At 37.0% G+C, this 20,215-nt stretch overlaps 1 protein-coding gene across 2 annotated transcripts in view; it reads left to right on the top strand.

The window, feature by feature from the left end:
• dnmt3bb.1 (DNA (cytosine-5-)-methyltransferase 3 beta, duplicate b.1) overlaps positions 1–19,466 on the top strand; it is a 52,574-nt gene extending 33,108 nt beyond the window's left edge. Inside the window, exons 7-22 of one of the 2 annotated variants that reach the window (XM_084720185.1) lie at positions 570–728; positions 1,877–1,984; positions 5,537–5,678; positions 5,791–5,913; positions 7,464–7,508; positions 7,664–7,743; positions 8,687–8,799; positions 8,984–9,167; positions 11,756–11,840; positions 11,982–12,127; positions 15,980–16,070; positions 16,309–16,457; positions 16,908–16,993; positions 17,082–17,151; positions 17,234–17,352; positions 18,436–19,466. In XM_084720185.1, coding sequence (XP_084576311.1) covers positions 570–728; positions 1,877–1,984; positions 5,537–5,678; positions 5,791–5,913; positions 7,464–7,508; positions 7,664–7,743; positions 8,687–8,799; positions 8,984–9,167; positions 11,756–11,840; positions 11,982–12,127; positions 15,980–16,070; positions 16,309–16,457; positions 16,908–16,993; positions 17,082–17,151; positions 17,234–17,352; positions 18,436–18,577 — 1,842 coding nt within the window. In that variant the 3' untranslated portion in view covers positions 18,578–19,466. The remainder of the gene's footprint in view (positions 1–569; positions 729–1,876; positions 1,985–5,536; positions 5,679–5,790; positions 5,914–7,463; positions 7,509–7,663; positions 7,744–8,686; positions 8,800–8,983; positions 9,168–11,755; positions 11,841–11,981; positions 12,128–15,979; positions 16,071–16,308; positions 16,458–16,907; positions 16,994–17,081; positions 17,152–17,233; positions 17,353–18,435) is intronic. The other variant, XM_084720186.1, reaches the window with a different exon arrangement.
• The last annotated feature ends 749 nt before the right edge of the window (positions 19,467–20,215 follow it).

Genomic DNA, 20,215 nt, shown 5'->3' on the forward strand with positions numbered 1-20,215 from the left:
TTTTTAAGCTTTAGTTGTTGCAGACATTTGACCCCCCCCCCCCCCCCCCCCTTCTTTAGATTTCTCTTTTCTTCACCTATGTCCACAACAGGAAGGGGTTTTTTTTATGTGCAGACTATTGTTTTCATTTCCCATCTTTTTTCTTCTGTCTCTTCTTCTATTTCTTCTTTTACTTTACTATAACTTGAGTAGGGGGATTTCAGGCTTTGCATATCACAGATATGATCGCAGATCTCTTTCAATTTTATCTTCATTCTTCGCTGATATTTTCTCCTCTTTTCATTAAGACAAGAAGATTTTTATGCCAGCGTGTCCAGTCTTCTCTCCTCTGTTCTCCACATCTGCAGTATCAGGGAAAGAAAAATGTCAAACCAGTAATTTGACTCTTCAGTTAATCTACTTTTCTGCCCTCAGATCGTCTTCTCAACACTTCAAACCTCCTGTTTCCTGTCTCAAAGACAGAAAATGTCTCTACATTTGGTCTCCACACTAAAATAAACATTTTGCTCTGCTAAAGTTGTATGAAGCACACGACCGTGACCTCTGTCCTCTCTGCCTCCTCCGTCCAGGACAACAAGGGTTTCGGCATCGGCGAGCTGGTGTGGGGGAAGATCAAAGGCTTTTCATGGTGGCCGGGCATCGTGGTGACGTGGCGCGCCACCGGCAAACGGCAGGCCAGCCACGGCATGAGGTGGCTGCAGTGGTTTGGAGACGGCAAATTCTCTGAGGTGAGGAGGGAAGGAGGTTTGGAAAATGTTTAATTTTAACTGTTACACTGCAAAAAAAAATGACAGTTGAGAGAACTAATCATTTAAAGGCAACTTAAAAACTTAACTTTCTATATTATTTATATGTATCATTTCAAAACTAAAGGGACAGTCTTTTTATCTTTGGTGCCCATTCAAACCTTTAAAATTGTGATAGAAGTATTGAGTTTATTGCTGCAATTTTGTGGTTGATACCATTTATTACACAGATTTGGTGGAAAATTTTACGATTTTTGACCTGTCAGATATAAGTATTCAAAACAACCCTCCAAAAATATTAAGACACCGAGACCTTGAGGATCAACATAAATCACAAAAATTCATTCTGTCATTTAATATAAAAAAAATCTGATATTTGGAGATTTCTGTTGGATTTGCATTTGTTTTTTTTTTCTGCAGAGAAATTTGAAAAAAAATAATCATAATTTCAAGGCAAGTGCATTTACTAAACTTTTGAATTTAAAGTCAAAATCAAACTCTTAAGTTTTAAAATAAACTAAAACAAGTTTTTTTTTTTGCTGAGATAATTTACTCTTCTTCTTTAGTTGAACTTGAACGAGTTTGAGTTTTAGAAACACCCCAAAAATTCTTTATTTCAAAGATTGTTCGCAGTGACCTGCAAAGCAGATTTGTCATTATTTGGGTGCTTAAAACTTTCACTTGAATTTAGGTTTTTGTTGTTTTGAAAACTCAAAGATTAAAGTTTTTCTAAGAAGAAGCGTAAATTATTTCTACAAAAGCAAAACAACGTTATTTTGTGGTTTCTTAGTAGATTGAGTTTAATTCAACACTTTAAAAAGTTGAAGATGGTTGCCTGGAATTTTTCAGTTGCCTTGAAGTTTTCTCAACTTTATTTTACAATAAAATATGCTTGAATTTGAATATACCCACTGATTTCCAACATAATCTAGCATTAAAACTACAAAGTCAGTCATGTAAAACAAAAATATTTAATATTTGAAACAATCTGTCGCTCATAGTTGAATTTTACTGTAAAAAAGTTGGACAGACCCTGAACAACGGACGGACTGAAGGAGGAGCAGAGAGGAAACTCAAATCGTTTTCTTCGATCTCGTTCTTTGTTTGATGAACACGTTTTTTCTCTCCAGGTTTCAGCAGACAAACTGGACTCCATCACTGCCTTCCCCAAGTTCTTCAGCCAGGCCTCCTACACCAAACTGGCCTCCTACCGCAGAGCCATCTTCCAAGCACTGGAGGTAAGGAAGCTGTGGACAGGGTCAGCAGCAACACGAATATTAAATATCAATTTAAGTGTACAGTGTATTCAGAGGATTTTCACCACTTAACCTTGCTGTCAGACAGACGTTTTTGACAGGAAACTGCTGTTACATTAGCTGAATATCACTCTCTCAGTAAAAATCAGTAATTTTACCTCACAGAACACAGGAGATGCTGGTCTACTGCTGCTCTGAACTAACATTTTAACACTGAAAACACAAACAAACTGGCAGATTGAGGCAGCGTTGAACCAGCAACAACCGTGTTCTGCGAGGTAAAATTGTTGATTTTTCCAAACGAGTCTGGTGGCTTTGGAGGGAGCGATGTTTTTCTTATATAAAAGTGGTTTTCAGTAAAAAGGACAAAAACAATCGATATTAATTTTGATATAGACAGAGAAGAGTAGATAAAATACAGTACAGCATTATTACAGCATTATCAGTGAATTTTCTGGAACTCTGACTTTGTTAAATTTCCCAGGAGAAGTCATGTAATCTTTTTATTTGTTTTCATTTGCAGGGCAGAGTTAGCCTGTCCTCCTCCTCCTCCTCCTCCTCCTCCTCCTCCTCCTCCTCTTCTTCAGTTATTTTTTCTTTTGGCAGAGTCATTCATGCAAGAACATTTCAGAGGGCCTAAGTGGTAATATGTCAGAATTTGACAGACATTTGTGAACTCATAACAAAGAGAGAAAACCATGAATCAAATTATTTCAGGTTAAGAATACTCAGCTAACAGGTTCTGTCTTCACCGTGTCATTTATTGAAGACTCAATAACCGAATGTCGGGTTCAGGCATCACACTTTTGTCCCATCATCTCCCAAATAAAAGTACAAAAAATTAAACATTTAATTTCTAGTATTAATTTCTAATCGATTAAGATCACATTGGCAGAAAATTGATCTAATAAGTCAGATTAATTAATCTAGTAATTTCAGTTTCTTCTTCTTCTCCTTATATTGTATGTATTGTTCCTATATTTACTTTCCCCCCATTTACAATGTTTACAACTTGAAATTTTATATTTCCTTTATTTAAATTGTTAATATTTTTTATATTTCCTCTCACAATATTTTTATATTTTATCTTTTTCTCATTTATCATTGATGCTTCTTTATATCTTCTCCACTTTACTGCTGTAACACCATAAAATTCCTTGTTGTGGGACAAATAAGGGAATATTTTCTCTTAAAAAATGTGAATATTTCTTATATTTTATAATGTCTTTACTCTTCTCAGACGGTAAACTGAATATCTTTGAGTCGTGGACAAATCAAGACATTTGAGGACATCATCTTGGACTTTGTGGAACATTTTTCACTTTTTTCTGACATTTTATGTTCTGAACAACTAATTTATTAATTAAGAAAATAATAATAATAATCGTTGGTTGCAGCCCTAAAAACACTTAATTAGGCCAAACAGTTTAGAGATAAAATAAAAAAAGTTACATTATGTTTTGATACTTGGATTACATTACTGATTACACTTACTCATTACTGATTACATACAAGTGTGAAGTCTGCTGTTTTGTGAGATCTGGATCTCACTGGATCCAGTGCAGTAGAAATGTGTGTGTAAAAACTTGCTTTGTGGTTTCCCTGCCAGGAACACACTGGTTCAGTGGAAGTGCATGTAGGCATTTTTTCTGTATGCCACAGTGTGTGTGTGTGTGTGTGTGTGTGTGTGTGTGTGTGTGTGTGTGTGTGTGTGTGTGTGTGCACCAGTAGCCAAGTAAAACAAACACAGATGTATGTCTGAGAGGGATTCCGCCTCGCTATCTACTTGATCTCATCCTGTCGATTAAAACGAGTGAGAGGAGTGAACAAGTGTCAGACCGGATGACAAGAAAATGGAGAGAAAAATGTTGTCTGCTGTTCAGTGGGACTATGAAGCAGACACACAGGATGAGGGTGGAGAGACACGCAGAAACCACCACTGTAAAAATATATGACTTCACCCTCGGACAATCAGTCAGTCAAGACACAATCGTGTAATGGCTCTTTTCACTGTACTGTTTGTCAGAAACTTTATTTTATTTGTTTGTGTGTGTGTGTGTGTGTGTGTGTGTGTGTGTGTGTGTGCGTTTGCAGAGGGTGTTCTATTTTCAAATTTCAAAAGTACAGGAACTTTGGAGGCGGGGCTCACAGGGCTGAACATTTTTAACAATAATAATAAGAAGAAGAAAAATAATAATAATAACAAAAACATCTCTCTAATTGATTATCAGAGTAGATGGCAATTAATTTAATAAGCAATTCATAATTGATTATTAATCATTGCAGCTCTGCAAACATAGGTGAAAGACAGACAGACAGATGTCCAAACTTGTTCTGTGAAAATACACTTACACTGTAAAAAATCAAATAATATTTGAGACTTAAAATTTCAAGGCAACGCAATGCAATAACTCAAACTCTGGAGTTTTAAAAGATAATCTTTAGTTGAGATCATTTACTTTAATTCTTTAGATGAACTTGAATCTTTGAGTTTCAGAATCTTAAAAAAAAAAAAAATCAATCTTTTTTTAAGTGCCTGAAAAATTAAATAGTTTTGATTGAAAATATTAAAACCTTAACATTTACACTTCGTTATTCTTTTGAACACAAAGCACACACATTTTGAGTTTCTAAAATTCAAAAGTTTTAAGTTTATTTAAAGAAGAAAAGTGAATTATCTCAACAAAAGCTCAGTAGTAGGTAAAAGTTTCTCAGATTTGAGGTGGACTCAGTCCATGGCCTTGAAAGTTTTCTCAACTTCTTTTTTATTTTATTTTTTCTCAACTTTTTTGTTTTTACAGTGTAATAGTTTCAGTCACTGTCTTTCATTCTTTCCCATCTGTGTTTGTTTTTCAGTGCTTTAAGTTTTGCTGAGATTCTTGTTCGTGTGTGAATCTCTGTCTGTCTGTAGGTGTGTCTACATCTAGCTGACAGGTGTGTGTGTGTGTGTGTGTGTGTGTGTGTGTGTGCTGCTGTCTTGTCTTCTCTCTGTCTTTCCTTGCAGCCACTGTGTTTGTGTCTGTCTGTGTCTGTCTCATTTACTCTGTCAGCGTCCCATCATGCCTTTGTGTTGTTCCTCCTCGGCCCTTGACTGTCATTCAAGCGTCTTTTTAAGATAACAGCGTCCTCTGTCTTTCTGTCTTCTCACCTTTTCTCTGCCTGTTGGTCTCTCCTGAGTAGACACTGTAGTAGACACATAACTTTTCTACATTTGCTTTTTGTTTTTTATGATCGGCAAATTTAATATTTTCTTTTTTGTTGTTGTTGTTTTTTGTTATATGTTTTAATTTATTATTAATTTTTGATTTAGTGTTGATACTCAAGTATATTTTACTAAGACTTTATAGTCAGAAATGTTGGATGTAATGGAGTATTTTTGCGTAGTAAAGGATCTGAATGCTTCTCCTCACACCTCGTTTGTTTCGTCTAAAACTGCCGCTGTGTCTCTTTGTGTATTTAATTTTGATCACCTTTAGTTGTCACTTTGTCTCACGTTGTCTCACATCTCTGTATGTCTCTGTCTGTCTCCCACAGATGGCCAGTATCCGGGCAGAGAAGACGTTTACCCCCTGCGAGTCGGACAATCCAGAGGACCAGGTCAAACCCATGCTGGACTGGGCCAACGGAGGCTTCCTGCCCAAAGGAGAGGAGGGACTCAAACCTACGCACACCGCTGGTGAGCAGGACCAAAGAGTCGTATACTGTCCATCACAAACAAGCTGGACGTCTAAATTTAATCACGCGTTACCTGCCAGTAATCCAGTCTGTGTGTGTGCGTGTCCCTGCAGACAGTAACCCTCTGGACCACCAGGTCCTCGACGTGTCCCTGCCGGAGTATTTCCCCAGCGGGAAGCGACCCAGAGTCAGTCTGTGTAAGAACAAGGCCGCTCCCGAGGAGTCGTACAGCAGAGGTACACGTCAGAGGACATTCACAAAACACTGCAGATATACAGAAATATACTGTGGACATTTTATAAATATGGAGTTTTGTTTTTGTGTCATTTCTGTTTTATTGACGTGTACAGTTTCATTTTTATTTTACACTATTGTTATATTCTTTAGGTTTTAAAGAATATTTGTATTTTGTAGTTTTTAAAGAATGCAGCTGTTTCTATAGTATTTATACATTTACATGATACATTTTTATAGAATAAAATGTGTTATTTTCCTTAGTTTTTATAGAACATAACTGTTATATTCTGTAGTTGATATAAGATACAACAGGCCAGTTTTATTTAGGATCAGATGTTATGTTTGTAAAACATCTATATATAATTATTTTTGCTTTCGTGACCACATACTAATTTTCATGATGATTCTTGAGGAGTTTATTTGAAAAAACGGATTCAGACCAACATCTGTTTGATTGATATTCTTCGGATTGCACCAAAAATAAATAGAAAAAAATTCTAGCTGCAACAATTAGTCGATTAGTTTTCAACTATTATATTAATCACCAACAAATCTGATGATAGATGGAAACTCATTGGTTTCTTTAGTCCTTTACGACAATAAACTCTTATCTTTGTGTTGTGGACAAAACAAGATATTTAAGGATGTTACTTTGAGAAAACACCATTTTCTGACATTCTGTGGACCAAACAAGTGATTGATTTATTGATAAGAAAAATAATGATTGGTTGTAGACCTGATCTATATTTGAAAATGAACCCTTCATTTGACTCATCTCAATATGAGTTGAAAAAAAAAATCGTATCGATTAAAGACTTTAAAATATTGATTTTATCCCGAGATGTTCAGGTTTGAGTTTCCCTGCTTTCTGTCTGTTCAAGTTAAAGCAGCTACAAGAAACGTTCACAGTGTGTTGATTTTGGAGCCTCATGTGGACAAAACTGGTACAGTTTCCACCATCGTAAACACAAAATACAACGTCAAAAATCAAATTAAAGACATAAAAAATCCCCTTCTGTTCCTTTTTAACTGGTTAACCTTAACTCTTTTAAGAAGAACATCCTTTATTAGTTCCCCTTCAGACAGGAAGTTCCACTTTTCCTTTTTTTTCACTCCATTGTTCATCATTCAACGCACACATGCAGTTTGTGAGAGAAGTGGTAAAGTGTCCAGGAGGTGAAACTGGCACGTCTCCAGCTACCAGTCATTTCATACTTTTGGCCAGAATCCCCAAAATCAAGTCCTGACGGCCTGAGCTGCTGCCGTAAACTCTTCAGGTCTGTGTGCTGTGAGCAGATTTATCTGATTTCACGGAGAATCCGACCCGGTGGCTGACATCAAGAATAACTTCACAGAAACAGCTGATCTTCTCACTGATGGTTTGGTTTGTGTATGAAGGTCATATAGAGGCACCAGCATTAAATTCAAACTGTTTCATAACCAGTTCAAACTTCCCTGTGGTAGGTTGAAAGAGTGTAGACACTAAACACACTAAATATGCATGAAAATGTGTCAATTATAAAATGCTTCGTTCTGCTTTTTCTCTCAGAACAAATGGTGAATGAAGTTCTGAAGAAGAAAAGAAGTATAGAAGGTAAAGACTCACACTTTGACACTCAACGAGTTAGTGAATTATTAGCTGGTTCATTTTCACTTTCTGACTGTTGACTGATGAATCTGTCTGTCTGTCTGTCTGTCTGTCTGTCTGTCTGTCTGTCTGTGTGTGTGTCTGTCTGTGTGTGTTGGCAGAGTTCTGTCTCTCTTGTGGAAAGACGAGAGCAGCAACCTTCCACCCGCTGTTTGAAGGAGGCCTGTGCCAAACGTGCAAGGTAGAAGAACGAGCAGCACTTTGTGATCAGTGTCTCAGAGTGATGAAACCTCCCTGAACTCAGCAGAAAATCAAATAAGTACAAAGAAAACACTCTAAAGGGACTTGACCAGTACAGGAGTCCAAAGGCTCATACTGATGCCAATAAAATGAAACTGTCAGGAACTGATAAAAAAAAAAATGATAAGAACTTCAACCTAGAATAATGAAATACACACACACACACACACACACACACATTCAGTATCATACTGATAAACTTGTCTGTTCACATCTGGAAATAAAGAGGTGAAGGATTACTTACAGATGTTCATTCATATGGGCGCTTGTTCTTCATATTAAGGGTTACACACCCAAGTTTGTCTCGGAAAACAAGCGTGCATGTTCATTAAACACACACATAAAGACGCACTGAGGAAGCCAACAACGGACGTGTGAGCAATTTTAATTTTTTATGCCGTTATCTCGAGATTTCTATCATATCGAGACAATGAAGCTTGTTTTGTCATAATAACGGGACAATTTATCCTGTTATCTCGAGAAAACAAATGACCGATTTCTCAAGGTTAGATTCACTCCACCTTTATTTTAACTCGGAAATCCACAGATGCAGAGACCTTTTTAATGATGTGGCCAAGCAAAACAATAAAGTAAAAGTTCCTAGACACAGAAAACACCACAGAGAGGCAACAAGAAGTAAAAAAAAAAAAGCCACAGTAAAATTTTAAGAATAAATAAAAACAGTTAAACTTTAAGGGACACCTTGAAGTAGTCCTATAATAAATAAATTAGAATTTCTAAATAAATTAGCTCTATAAATTATCTTTTTATCCGTAGGGAAATTTAAATCTTTAACTGTGTCACATTTTACATGATGTTTTATTTTTAAAGTCATGTGAAGTCGTGTCAGTAAGTTTGTTTTTTTTCTGTGTGTGTGCGATCAGGACGTTTACCTGGAGATGTCCTACATGTACGATGACGACGGTTACCAGTCCTACTGCACCGTGTGCTGCGGAGGTCGAGAGGTTCTGCTCTGCGGCAACGCCAACTGCTGCAGGTCTGACACACAGACAGACACACACACACACACACACACACACACACACACACACACACACACACACACACACACACACTTAAAGAAACAGCACACAAAGAGCACATGAACAATGTCTCCTCCTCTGATGTGTGTATCTGTCCGCTCACCTCCTCTCCTCTCATCCCTCCTCCTCTTCCTCCAGGTGTTTCTGCGTGGACTGTCTGGACATCCTGGTCGATCCCGGAGCGTCCAACAACGCTCGGTATCTGGACCCATGGCGATGCTACATGTGCCAGCCGCTGCTGCAGTACGGCGTCCTGAAGCGACGGCACGACTGGAGCCTCAAGCTGCAGGAGTTCTTTGCCAACGACAACGGACAGGAGTTTGTGAGTCACTTTGGTCTTTTTAAAAGGCTTTGTGTAAGATTTGGCAAAACTTTATTGTCTGTTTGAGCAAGCAGTCACTCTTATTTTCATTTTTGTGAGGAAAAAAAAATCTATATATATCTGTAAATGTAAAAATCAGTTTTTATACTTTTTATCAGTGGTTCTCAGCCTGAGGATGCAAGACACAAATACAAATTACATGTATTTCATTCAAATCTCTGCCTTTACTTTGAAATCCTGGATGGATTTACATCCTCTGGCCTCTAAAAAATATTCATATTAAACAATCTAAAGCGGGAACGTCACTCTGTGGTTGAACTACAGGAAACAAAATTGCAGGATCACAAGTCAAAAAGATTTAAAACCACTGATCAATATCTTAACTATCTTTATCTCTTATTTCTTCTTTAAGCCACATTTCTGAAATACAGCAACTGAATTTAAGTCAAGTACCAGAACCAGACTTGCCAAGACAAACTGAGTCAGGTCACACCAGCAGTGTACAGGAAGTCAACAAAATAAAAGCCCTGAATAACTTCGTGTGATCCAGTACAATGCAAGAAACACTAACTCTGTTAAACTTTCAAAGTTTAATATTTGCAGGAAAAGAGCAGATGAGAAGGTTGAGAAGGTCTCATTGAAATGGGATTCTCTTTTTCAATAGAGACCTGTGTACAAAAATAAACCTGTAGAGTTTAAACAGACATACAGATCATTTATAGACACACATTAAATTAAAAACACAAGTGTAATTACATAAGTACAGCAGTCACACAGTGTTGTGTTTGTATTGTAATCACTATTCTGAACTTGTTGAATCTGACCCAACACATATTTCCTGTATTACAATAAAAACAAAAGAAAATCAACTAATACTGAAACTAGTAAAAACAAAACTTAAAACTTAAACATTTTTGAACTAAAATGACAAAACCCAGTCTGGAAACCAACTGAACTTAAAGTGAATTGAAGACAAAAACTTAATGAAAAATAAGAAAATATAATAACTCTGGATCACACATTTTATTGAACATACCTGCTTTATCTTCTTTTTAAAACCTGCAGGACTCTGCAGGTGTTCTGTGTTTTTCATTTCTCCCATCCACAAATCTTTTGTGGCTACAGGGTCCAGTCTCAACTCTCCCTAAAATTAACTGTTTTGCAATCACCGTTCCAAACTAAACAGACTTTTTTTTCAGACTTGTTGGCAAAAGATGAGGAGCAGGTTGGTCCAAGAATGGCTAAGAGCAGATCAGGTCCCCACTGTTCCCAAAAGACACTGAAAAACAGCAAAAGATACTTTTTCAACAGGTGTAAAGTTTAATGCTGCAGACTGAAAACTGTAAAGAATGTCTTAAAGATAAGATAAGATATGTAAAAATAAGATTAAGATAAGATAGAATTTTATTAATCACAAAGTAAATTCTTGTGCCAAAATTACAGTAATATAATAACATAATAACAAAAATAGAGCATCAAATATAAATAAAAAATATAAAGTTGTATAAGGAGTAAAAGTTAAGAAACAATGCCTAATAGAGTAACAACAAAAGTAAGATAAGTTAAGTACAAAACTAACAAATCAGTCCTGGCAGTTACATTAGACGTAACACTGGCAGTGATATTTAGAGGTAATTAAAAAAGTTATATTGCACCAGTTTTACATGATAATAATGAAAAGTAACAGTGATGGTGAAACTTTCCTCACCTTTGCTTGGATATGACATACATTCTCAGAGAACTAATGCTGTAAAATTGTACAAGGAACACTCTAACCTGATGAATTATTAAAAATATTTAATGTTTACATTGACAGTTGACCCAAAAGCAGTTACACAAATCATGACCAACACACCAACATTAGTGAAATCTCATGCCACGAGATCTTGCCCTACGAGATCTCATGCCAAAGAGTTAAAAATGTAGGCCATGCCACACATTCACAGCAGAAAAGACTGATTTGGGGATTTTATGAATGAATATTGGACCAGGCAAAGGAGAATCAATTTGAATCAATTCATTGGTTATCAATTAATTAGCACTTCCCTGTCTGCAGGACAGAAACAAGTAGACACAAATACACACACAGACCAGTACAAACAAATACAAACAGAAAGCAACAAATTAAGTCACAAAACAGACAAAAAATATAAATTATCAACAGGAGGGCAACACAATGAAGCCAAACTGGAGGAAGAAAAATTAAGCTGAAATTGAAGTAAAATAAGACAAACAAGACACTAAAACGTAGTAAAAAATAAGACAAAACAGTAAAAGAAAACAAGAAAAACATGATAATAAATGAAAACACAGGGAGGAGAATATAGAGACATTACATGATGTTGTCAAGTCAATATAAATAAAAGAAATGAAATAAGATGACATCATGTAATGACAATATAAATAAGTGCAAAAATAAAAAGTACAGGATTAAAATATATTAAAAACAGACAACAAAAGACGAGAAATGATCCGAGCATTATTTGCTTCATGCAGCAACATTACAGATAATTTTGCTGCTTTCTGGATAAAGAATCGGTCTCTGAGATGCCTGAAAAATGATTTTCCTTCTTCTGTTTATCTTCCAGGAGAAACCAAAGATTTACCCAGCAGTCCCTGCAGAGCAGAGACGACCAATCAGAGTCCTCTCCCTGTTTGACGGCATTGCCACTGGTGAGGACGAGTGTGTGGACAAAGAGAGACAGACAGTGAATCTGTACTGATGTTGAGCAGGTCGTCACACAGACTGTGTGTGCGTGTGTGTGTGTGTGTGTGTGTGTGTGTGTGTGTGTGTGTGTGTGTGTGTGTTTTCAGGCTACCTGGTTCTGAGGGACCTGGGTTTTAAGGTGGACCAGTATGTGGCGTCAGAGGTGTGTGAGGACTCCATCTCAGTGGGTGTTGTCAGACATGAAGGAAAGATCCAGTACGTCCACGATGTCCGAGACATCACAAAGAAAAACGTAAGAAAGACAGTTTAAAAAAAAAAAAACATTCCTGTTTGGTAAAACTTTGATAAAACTTTGTTGTTCCTCGTTTGAACATCTAACTGTGTTTACATGCACAGTAACATTACACTATTTTTCAAAATACTACAATATCTAATATTCATATTATATAATATCATATAATATAAATTTTCATCAGACATTTAAGCAGCTTAGTAGGAATATTTGCTTTTTAGGAATAAGGGCAAAAAAATCTAATATTTTGTTCATGCAAACATGGTCATTAAAAACAAAACTGAAACTGATGAACTATTTCATCATCTAATATACATTTTATAATAAACATCTGGCTTTTGTTTATTCAGAGATACTTAAATTGTTTTTGCACAAGGGTGACTTTTGCAAAATGACAGGAGACCAGGGGTCAGATAATAAACAGTAGTCAGTATTTGTGAATGAATTTTTGGTCACTGGTGGCGTTTCTACCCAAACATGACCAAACACATAATAATTTTCAGTGACTATTTTTAGGCTAGATGTTGTTTTTTGGTGTTTAGTTTCTGATTGACATGAATTCTCAGACACACGGCACCACAATCATCTGCAGCAGCTCTAAAATGTTCACACTGTTTATGAAGAAGAAGTGTGTGTGATGAAAGCCGCAGTGTTGGAGGTGATGAGCTGATCCAATTAAAGATCGCTGATTGAGACTGAAAAACACCTGAACCGCATCAAACCCGGTTTGGTTTCATTTACATTCAGGTTTGAAAAATATGAGAATGGGGGTTTGGGAATTCATGTTCTGACAAGTCTATCAGAGGACTGTGTGTGTTTGTGTGTGTGAAGCTTTGATTGTCTTTTGTCACTTTGGGGAAATGTGGCTCTCATATCTCACTACAAATAAGGGCTGAGTGATTTGTTGCCTTTGAACGCAGCGCAGGTGTCAGTGCAGGTGTCAGGGGACGTAAATCAAGCGTACATTAAGGACTTTTTTGTCAGAAGGTTGGAATCAGAGAGACAATTGTTTGTTTTTATTTCAGTTCTTTTTAATTTTAGTTTTGTGTCTCTGTTACACAGACAGCTGTGGTGCAAAAACCTACATATCATGTTTCACTGAGAAGTCAGACATCACCTCTACTTAATATTTGCAGAAATAATTCTCCATGTTGGGGAAATATGCTTACTAATTTTCTTCTGAAGGTAAGATGAGAACTTTGACCCCATGTCTGTGTGCTGAGTTTGGAGCTGGAGTCAGGAGGAGATTAGCCTAGCTTAGCATAAAGGCTGGAAGCAGAAGGAAGTAGCTAGCCAACGTTTAAAAATGTGCAACATCTCTAAAACTAATTAGTAATTTGCATCCTATTTGTTTAATCGGTAAACAAAAATTGATATTGTTTATCTGGTACTTCTGTGCAGCCTCTCCTTTGGTTGCCTAGCAACCTCAGTGTGACATAAAAAACCCAGGAAAACATGGTTATTCTGCAAAAAAAATAAAAAAATTAAATAAATAGTTAAAGCATGCACACAGCTCTCCCAGAATCTTAAGTTATTGTTCAGGGATGCAAGATGTCACACATTATTGAAATTAGCTGATAAAGGCAATAAAATGAAATATTGTACAGGCCAATAAGATTTAAGAGGTTCCTGAAGCTGAAACCGATATCAAAATGACTATTTTGCCATTTAAATTTCTATTAACTTTCTTTTAAGCAGTAATCATCAGTCTATGTACGATCACATGACTCATAAATGTCATTATTGTCAATATTATATGTCAGCTTTTCCAGACATACATATAACAAAAACAAGCAACACGCGAAAATATAAGACAAAAACAGAAAGATAGTCACTTACAACATCTAAAACATTTTACAAAAACATCCATATGCACTTTAATGTAATTTAATGCAGTCAAATTTCCTTTTTGTATTATTTATTTTAGGTATTTATTATTTATTTGGGGGTTTTGTGTGTTGTAAAATAACTCTTGCTGCAATAATGAAACCAGTAAACATTAAACCATTTTGTAAAAATGCTTCATCATCAGGAGCAGCAGTCTGATGATCCACTCTCCAAGTTTCACCAGAAACTCACTCAAACCACCAAAACATGCAGCAGGTCTAAAAAAAAGCTCTGTGGACCAAAACACTGGCAGCAGTTCTCACTTGGAAACCAAACACTGCGACTGTTATCATTACCTTTAATATCACAAATCATATTGCATTTACAATATCAGTCAAAATAATCACAATTAGATTATTTTTTCAAAATCATTCAGCTCAACTGTAATTGCAGTAATTCTTGGTGTTTTTTTCTCCTTTTGTCTTCCACACTCTCTTTTATCATGTTTCCAATCAAAGCCATTCCCTTTTGTCCGTTTGGGATTAATTATTATTTTTTATTGTAAATATTCTGTCACTGTAAGATGTATGTATATTTCAACATGGTTACTGCAGAAATGCGTGGAATTTTCCATATATGTTTTAACAGTGTTCTGCAGGTGGTGGAGTATGAATGAGAAAATAGTTCCTTGATTTTGGAAAACGTGCATTTTTTTATCCATGCAGACTTCTGTTCAGCTGACTTCAGTTCTGACTGGATGTTAGCAATCACAAATAATATAATTTCACTTCAGGAGAGACTTGTTGTTCTCTGTAATCAGGCAAAATGAGTCAGAAAATATCCAAAAAATCAAATATTGTGCATCTCTGGGGTTGTTTTTATGTGTATGTTTACAAACAGATGCTATGCTAAGCTAAGCTAGTCTCCTCCAGCTCCTCATTTAATGAACAGACATGAGAGTGGTATCAGTCTAACTAGTGTATTTTAACATGATCACACACACACACACACACACACACACACACACACACACACACACACACACACACACACACACACACACACACACAGAGGCTGGCAGCTGCAGTGACATGGTTCAGAGACAAAGAGCAGCTTCAACCGCTGTAAATCCCCTCAGGAAGTCTTTCACTTGTTAGTCACACTGTGTGTGTGTGTGTGTGTGTGTGTGTGTGTGCGCGCGTATGTGTGTGTGTTTAGGGGTTCACAGTCCTGCTCTCTATTAGCTGTTATGTAAGAGATTAAGAGCCCCACCCCACCTGCTCCTCCTGTTCTCTTTCTTTCTTTCTTTCTTTCTTTCTTTCTTTCTTTCTTTCTTTCTTTCTTTCTTTCTTTCCTTCATCAGTGTCCTCTGTTCAGAGACTCTTGTGTGTGGGGAGGGAATGATCAGTATGTGAAAGGGTCAAAGAGGACAAAGAGTGAACAGATGTTAGAGTTTCGGTCATGGATTAAATTTCTTGTGTCTGGTAAAAATGAATAAATCACATTTAGAGTGGAGACGATTTAATTCATTAGTCAATTAACAGAAAATCAGCAACTATTTCAATTGGCAAAGATTTTTTAATGTTAAAATGTTCACAGATTTTCTTAGCTTTTTATTATATTAAACTGAATATCTTTGGGTTTTTTTGACTGTTTGTCAGAAAAAAATTGTGGTCTGCATTTAAAACTATTTTCAGACATTTATGGACAAAACAATCAGTTCATTACTGTTGAAAATAATCAACAGATAAATGGAAATAATTATCAGTTGCAGCCACAATGATGTTTGATGATGTCAGTTGTTATTGAGAGAATACACTCAATAATCTTTAAAGATTCATACTGCAGACATCTACATATTGATGATTTTTGACTCTAAAATCTCACTTTTTCCAAGTGAACTTGTAGCCGATGCATGAAAAATAGGAAAACTTTTGTTCCAGTGTCGTCCTGTAGTTTTATTCATGCTGTAGCTGTCATTCCCTCAATGTGACACTTGGCGGTGCTGTTGTTTCTCTGTCTCAGCTTCAGGAGTGGGGTCCTTTTGACCTGGTGATCGGAGGAAGTCCCTGCAACGACCTGTCGATCGTCAATCCTGCCAGGAAAGGCCTCTATGGTAGGAAATCATATCTGACTCTGTGTTAAATCATTTCTCTTTCCTGTGATTGTCTGAAGGCTGTTTCTGATGATTTACAAATCTGTGGAAACAATTCTAAGAAAAATACTGAGACAACTGAGAATTCATCAAGATTTCATCTTTAAAATCTGATCTGGAGTGACACTGGGAGGTTTATACTGTTGATCATGTTTTTTCTTTTTTTTTTTTGTGTTCTGACGGTGTTTTGTTGCTCCAGAAGGCACAGGGAGGTTGTTCTTCGAGTTTTACCGTCTGCTGAGCGAGGCCAAGCCCAAAGAAGGAGAGGACCGGCCGTTCTTCTGGATGTTTGAGAACGTGGTCGCCATGGGCGTCAACGATAAGAGGGACATCTCACGATTCCTGGAGGTGAGTCTGTCGAGTAAAAATAGGTGGAAAGATCACAGAGATGTCCATGAACAGAAGAAAATTCTTTATTTTATCTTGTTTAAATTCTTCCTTTTTGATATATATTTCCTCTTGTGTATATTGCTTGCTTTCTTGTTTATTATTTATCGTTTTTTATATATTTTTTTAATTCTGTTTTACTCTTCATTTTGCTGTTGTAATGCTGCAAATTTCCTCCCAGTGTGAGTCTGATAATCATGTAGCTCAAGACATCAACCTGAAGCCTAATTTTAGCCATAACACCTTCACCCTTTTGCACATTTAAGCAGCTAGTGAACATAAAATAGTAAAACATACATTACCACCCACATGTTGTTTGGTTTCTTGTGAGAAACTACAAGAAAGGATGATTAAAAAAACAGGAAAGTGCCTGAGAATCATTTCAAGTGCTGTATGTATAATTTTTTGCAGTGTAACCCTGTGATGATTGATGCTATCGAGGTCTCTGCTGCTCACCGTGCACGATACTTCTGGGGAAACCTGCCGGGCATGAACAGGTAGGACTCTGAAACATATTTGAGTCATCAGATATATACAGTAGTGCAGTATATAAGACTAAATGTGTCCTCCTCCTCCCTGTCTCAGGCCTCTGTGTGCCTCTGGGATGGACAAGCTGGAGCTGCAGGACTGTCTGGAGCACGGCAGAGTTGCAAAGGTTTGACTTCTGCAGAATAAAGACAGTCTTCACAGGTCACATTTGGTTGCATTTGTTTGACTGTATATTTGCTGTTTGATAGTTTGGGAAGGTGCGCACCATCACCACCCGCTCCAACTCCATCAAACAAGGGAAGGATCAGCACTTCCCTGTCCTCATGAACGGGAAGGAGGACATACTGTGGTGCACTGAGCTGGAGAGGTGAGAACAAAACACACACATGCACTGTTAAATGAGGACAAAGACTTCAGATTTATTGCTGACGAGCTTTTAAAGGGATGTTTCATCTTTTTTAAGTGGGGTTGTAATAAAATCATGAAATAACCAAATTGTAGAACCAGAACCAAATTCCAATTTTTTGAAAAAGGAAAAGTATGTGAGAAAACAGCTTTATATGAGGTACTGTAGAGCCACATAGATGCCCTGGCCTAAAAATCTTTTTCTCCAGATGAAAGAAAACATGTTTGTCTGGTACAGACCTCAATAAATACCACAACATCATGACTTTAAAAGTTTTGTTGTTTTGTTTTTTTTTCAGTCAAAATGAAAATTGTAACATAAAACTGATCATTTCCACTAATCATATTGCAATCACAAATTCAGTAAAAATAAGTGAACAGTGTGTTTCATTTACTGTTGGTGTGTTTATTAATTGTTTTTGTAATTATTTGTTTATTATAAGCAGACAGTACTGACTGAAAAATAAATTCAAACAACAAAATAAGAAAAAAAAAACAATAATTCTCAAAATCTCAAGGGACATCCTGGTTTAATAAAAGATAAACAATTTTTTAGGCATCTAAAAAAGGCCCACCTAAAAAAACACCTCAGTTTAAGTTTACTCTAAATTTAGATTAATTTATTTTTTCACATCTTTTCTGACAAAAAACTGCTGTTAAATCAGCCATTATATCGCTACCAAACTCCCTTGACAAAATCAGTCATTTTACCTCACAGAACACAGGAGTTGTTGTTGGTCTACCACTGCCTTGATCCGTTTTTATGTTATTGTGTGACTTCTTTGTTTTCAAGGGTTAGTTCGGGTTGAAAAAAGTTAATATCTCTATGGCTGATATCTCCAAAACTTTGTAACTTAAACCAAAAAAATCTAGATAGATAAATAGCACAGAAAATGTATTTTGGATTTTGGGCTGAACTATTCCTTTAAGATCAGGAGCTGTTAAGCTGGAATGAAAACTTTGATTGAGGCTAATGATGCAGATATACATCAGATTGAAACCTCCTGATTGTAATGGTGGTTGTTGTGTATTTGTTGCCCTGCAGGATCTTTGGCTTCCCTGTCCACTACACAGACGTGTCCAACATGGGCCGCGGCGCCAGACAGAAGCTCCTGGGCCGGTCCTGGAGCGTTCCCGTCATCAGGCATCTGTTCGCGCCGCTGAAAGACTACTTCGCCTGTGAATAGACCCCACCCAACGCCACCAGCAGCAAACAGACGCCACTTACGAATAAACACCAGCTTTACTGTTGTGAAACTGGCTCTGGAAAACATCAGCCGCCAGCCAAGTTTGGTAAAGAGCTGGAAGTTTGGCAGGAAAAGGGCCAGTGTCACTCAAAAAAAAATCAGTGTAGCTGGGAAATAGTGAAAGTAGCTGTTAGTTTGTATAATGCACTGCAGCCTTAAACACACATAACACACACTAACACAGAGACACACAGCAGAGGTGAGCACCCTGGCTGTGGTTCATCACTACCCCAGAGAGAGACGGAGGGTCGACGGTCAGGTGATTCATGAGCCAGCAGGAAGAGCTTCAGCTGAGTTAAAAGGGAAACATGACGACGCCTGACTTTTCTGCTTTCTTTATTAACATTAGACCTGTACAATAATTTTAATAGGATTTCTTTTCTTTTAATACACCCTCTGAAGGCTTTGTTTCTCGCCTGACAACACTTGGTAGTAGAAAATAGAGCAACATGGCACAGATGGTACAACTCTTTAAACGGCTCTGCATCCGTAACTTCTTTTTAGGAAAGATTTCAGAGGTGGATCAACCACCTCACCTCAGTTTATCTGACAATTCTTAACGCATGTGACGAGCAGGCTGCTCATACAGGCTGTTAAAACAGAAACACTTGAACCAAAGTCATAAGATGGACAGTTGAAGTTCTGCTCCCATTTTTTGGCTCCCTGCTGGTCCACTAGCCTCGACCCGAATGCATTTTCTCAAAAAAAAAAAAGTTTCTTTCATTGATCTGTCTCGAAAAGCAAAGACATGACACTGGTTTAAGTTCTGAATTTTAAGATGATAAAGATAAGCATCAGCAGCATTTTAAAGAAAGATGAAACAACTATTTTCTGCCTGTGTTTGCATTCAATGACATCATATCCCATTTTTCATCAGAGGTTGGAATTTCCTGGTTGAAATTTCCAACTTCCGACCTAAAAGCGTTTCCCACCTAAAGTAAAAATAATATGGCTTATCCTGAAAAACTGAGTTTCAAGTTTACACTCATTTGAACCCTCAGCAGTGCAATAAACAACACAGAGGAGGAAAATGATGCGTGATCTGACAGACACCACTTTCATTTTATTTTATGTCTCTTAATAACATTGGTGATATATTAAAGCATCAATTTACATGCAGTTCCTACTTACGAACTCAGGGCAAATCCATCTACCCCGACATCAGGAAGAAGTCGTATGACATCACGCAACAATGGCAGCACCCACTGAAGACTAAGATAGCAAATACTATCATATAATAAAAATTACTGTGTTAAAGTCCCATAAAATGAAATTTATAGTGGCATCTCTTACCTCATGCATCATTTTTTTCTGCACTGCTGAGTGTTCAAATGTGTGAACACTCACCAGTGAAACTCAGCAATTTATCATGGTCAGCCATGTTTTTTTTGTTTACTTCAGGTGCTGTGCACCAAGAACGCTTCAAGGTCAGACGCTGGACGTTTCTGCAGGCAAAGTCCGATCTAAGACGACGTCTCGAACGCAGCATAAGCCGGTTGAGGCCATTTGGCCATTAGCCATTTGAGGAAACATGATGGACATTTTTCACAATTTTCTGGCATTTTATAAATCAAACAA

This window comes from Lutjanus erythropterus, chromosome 6 (genome assembly GCF_056507025.1).
Source record: "Lutjanus erythropterus isolate fLutEry1 chromosome 6, fLutEry1.hap2, whole genome shotgun sequence".
Taxonomy (NCBI): domain Eukaryota; kingdom Metazoa; phylum Chordata; class Actinopteri; order Lutjaniformes; family Lutjanidae; genus Lutjanus; species Lutjanus erythropterus.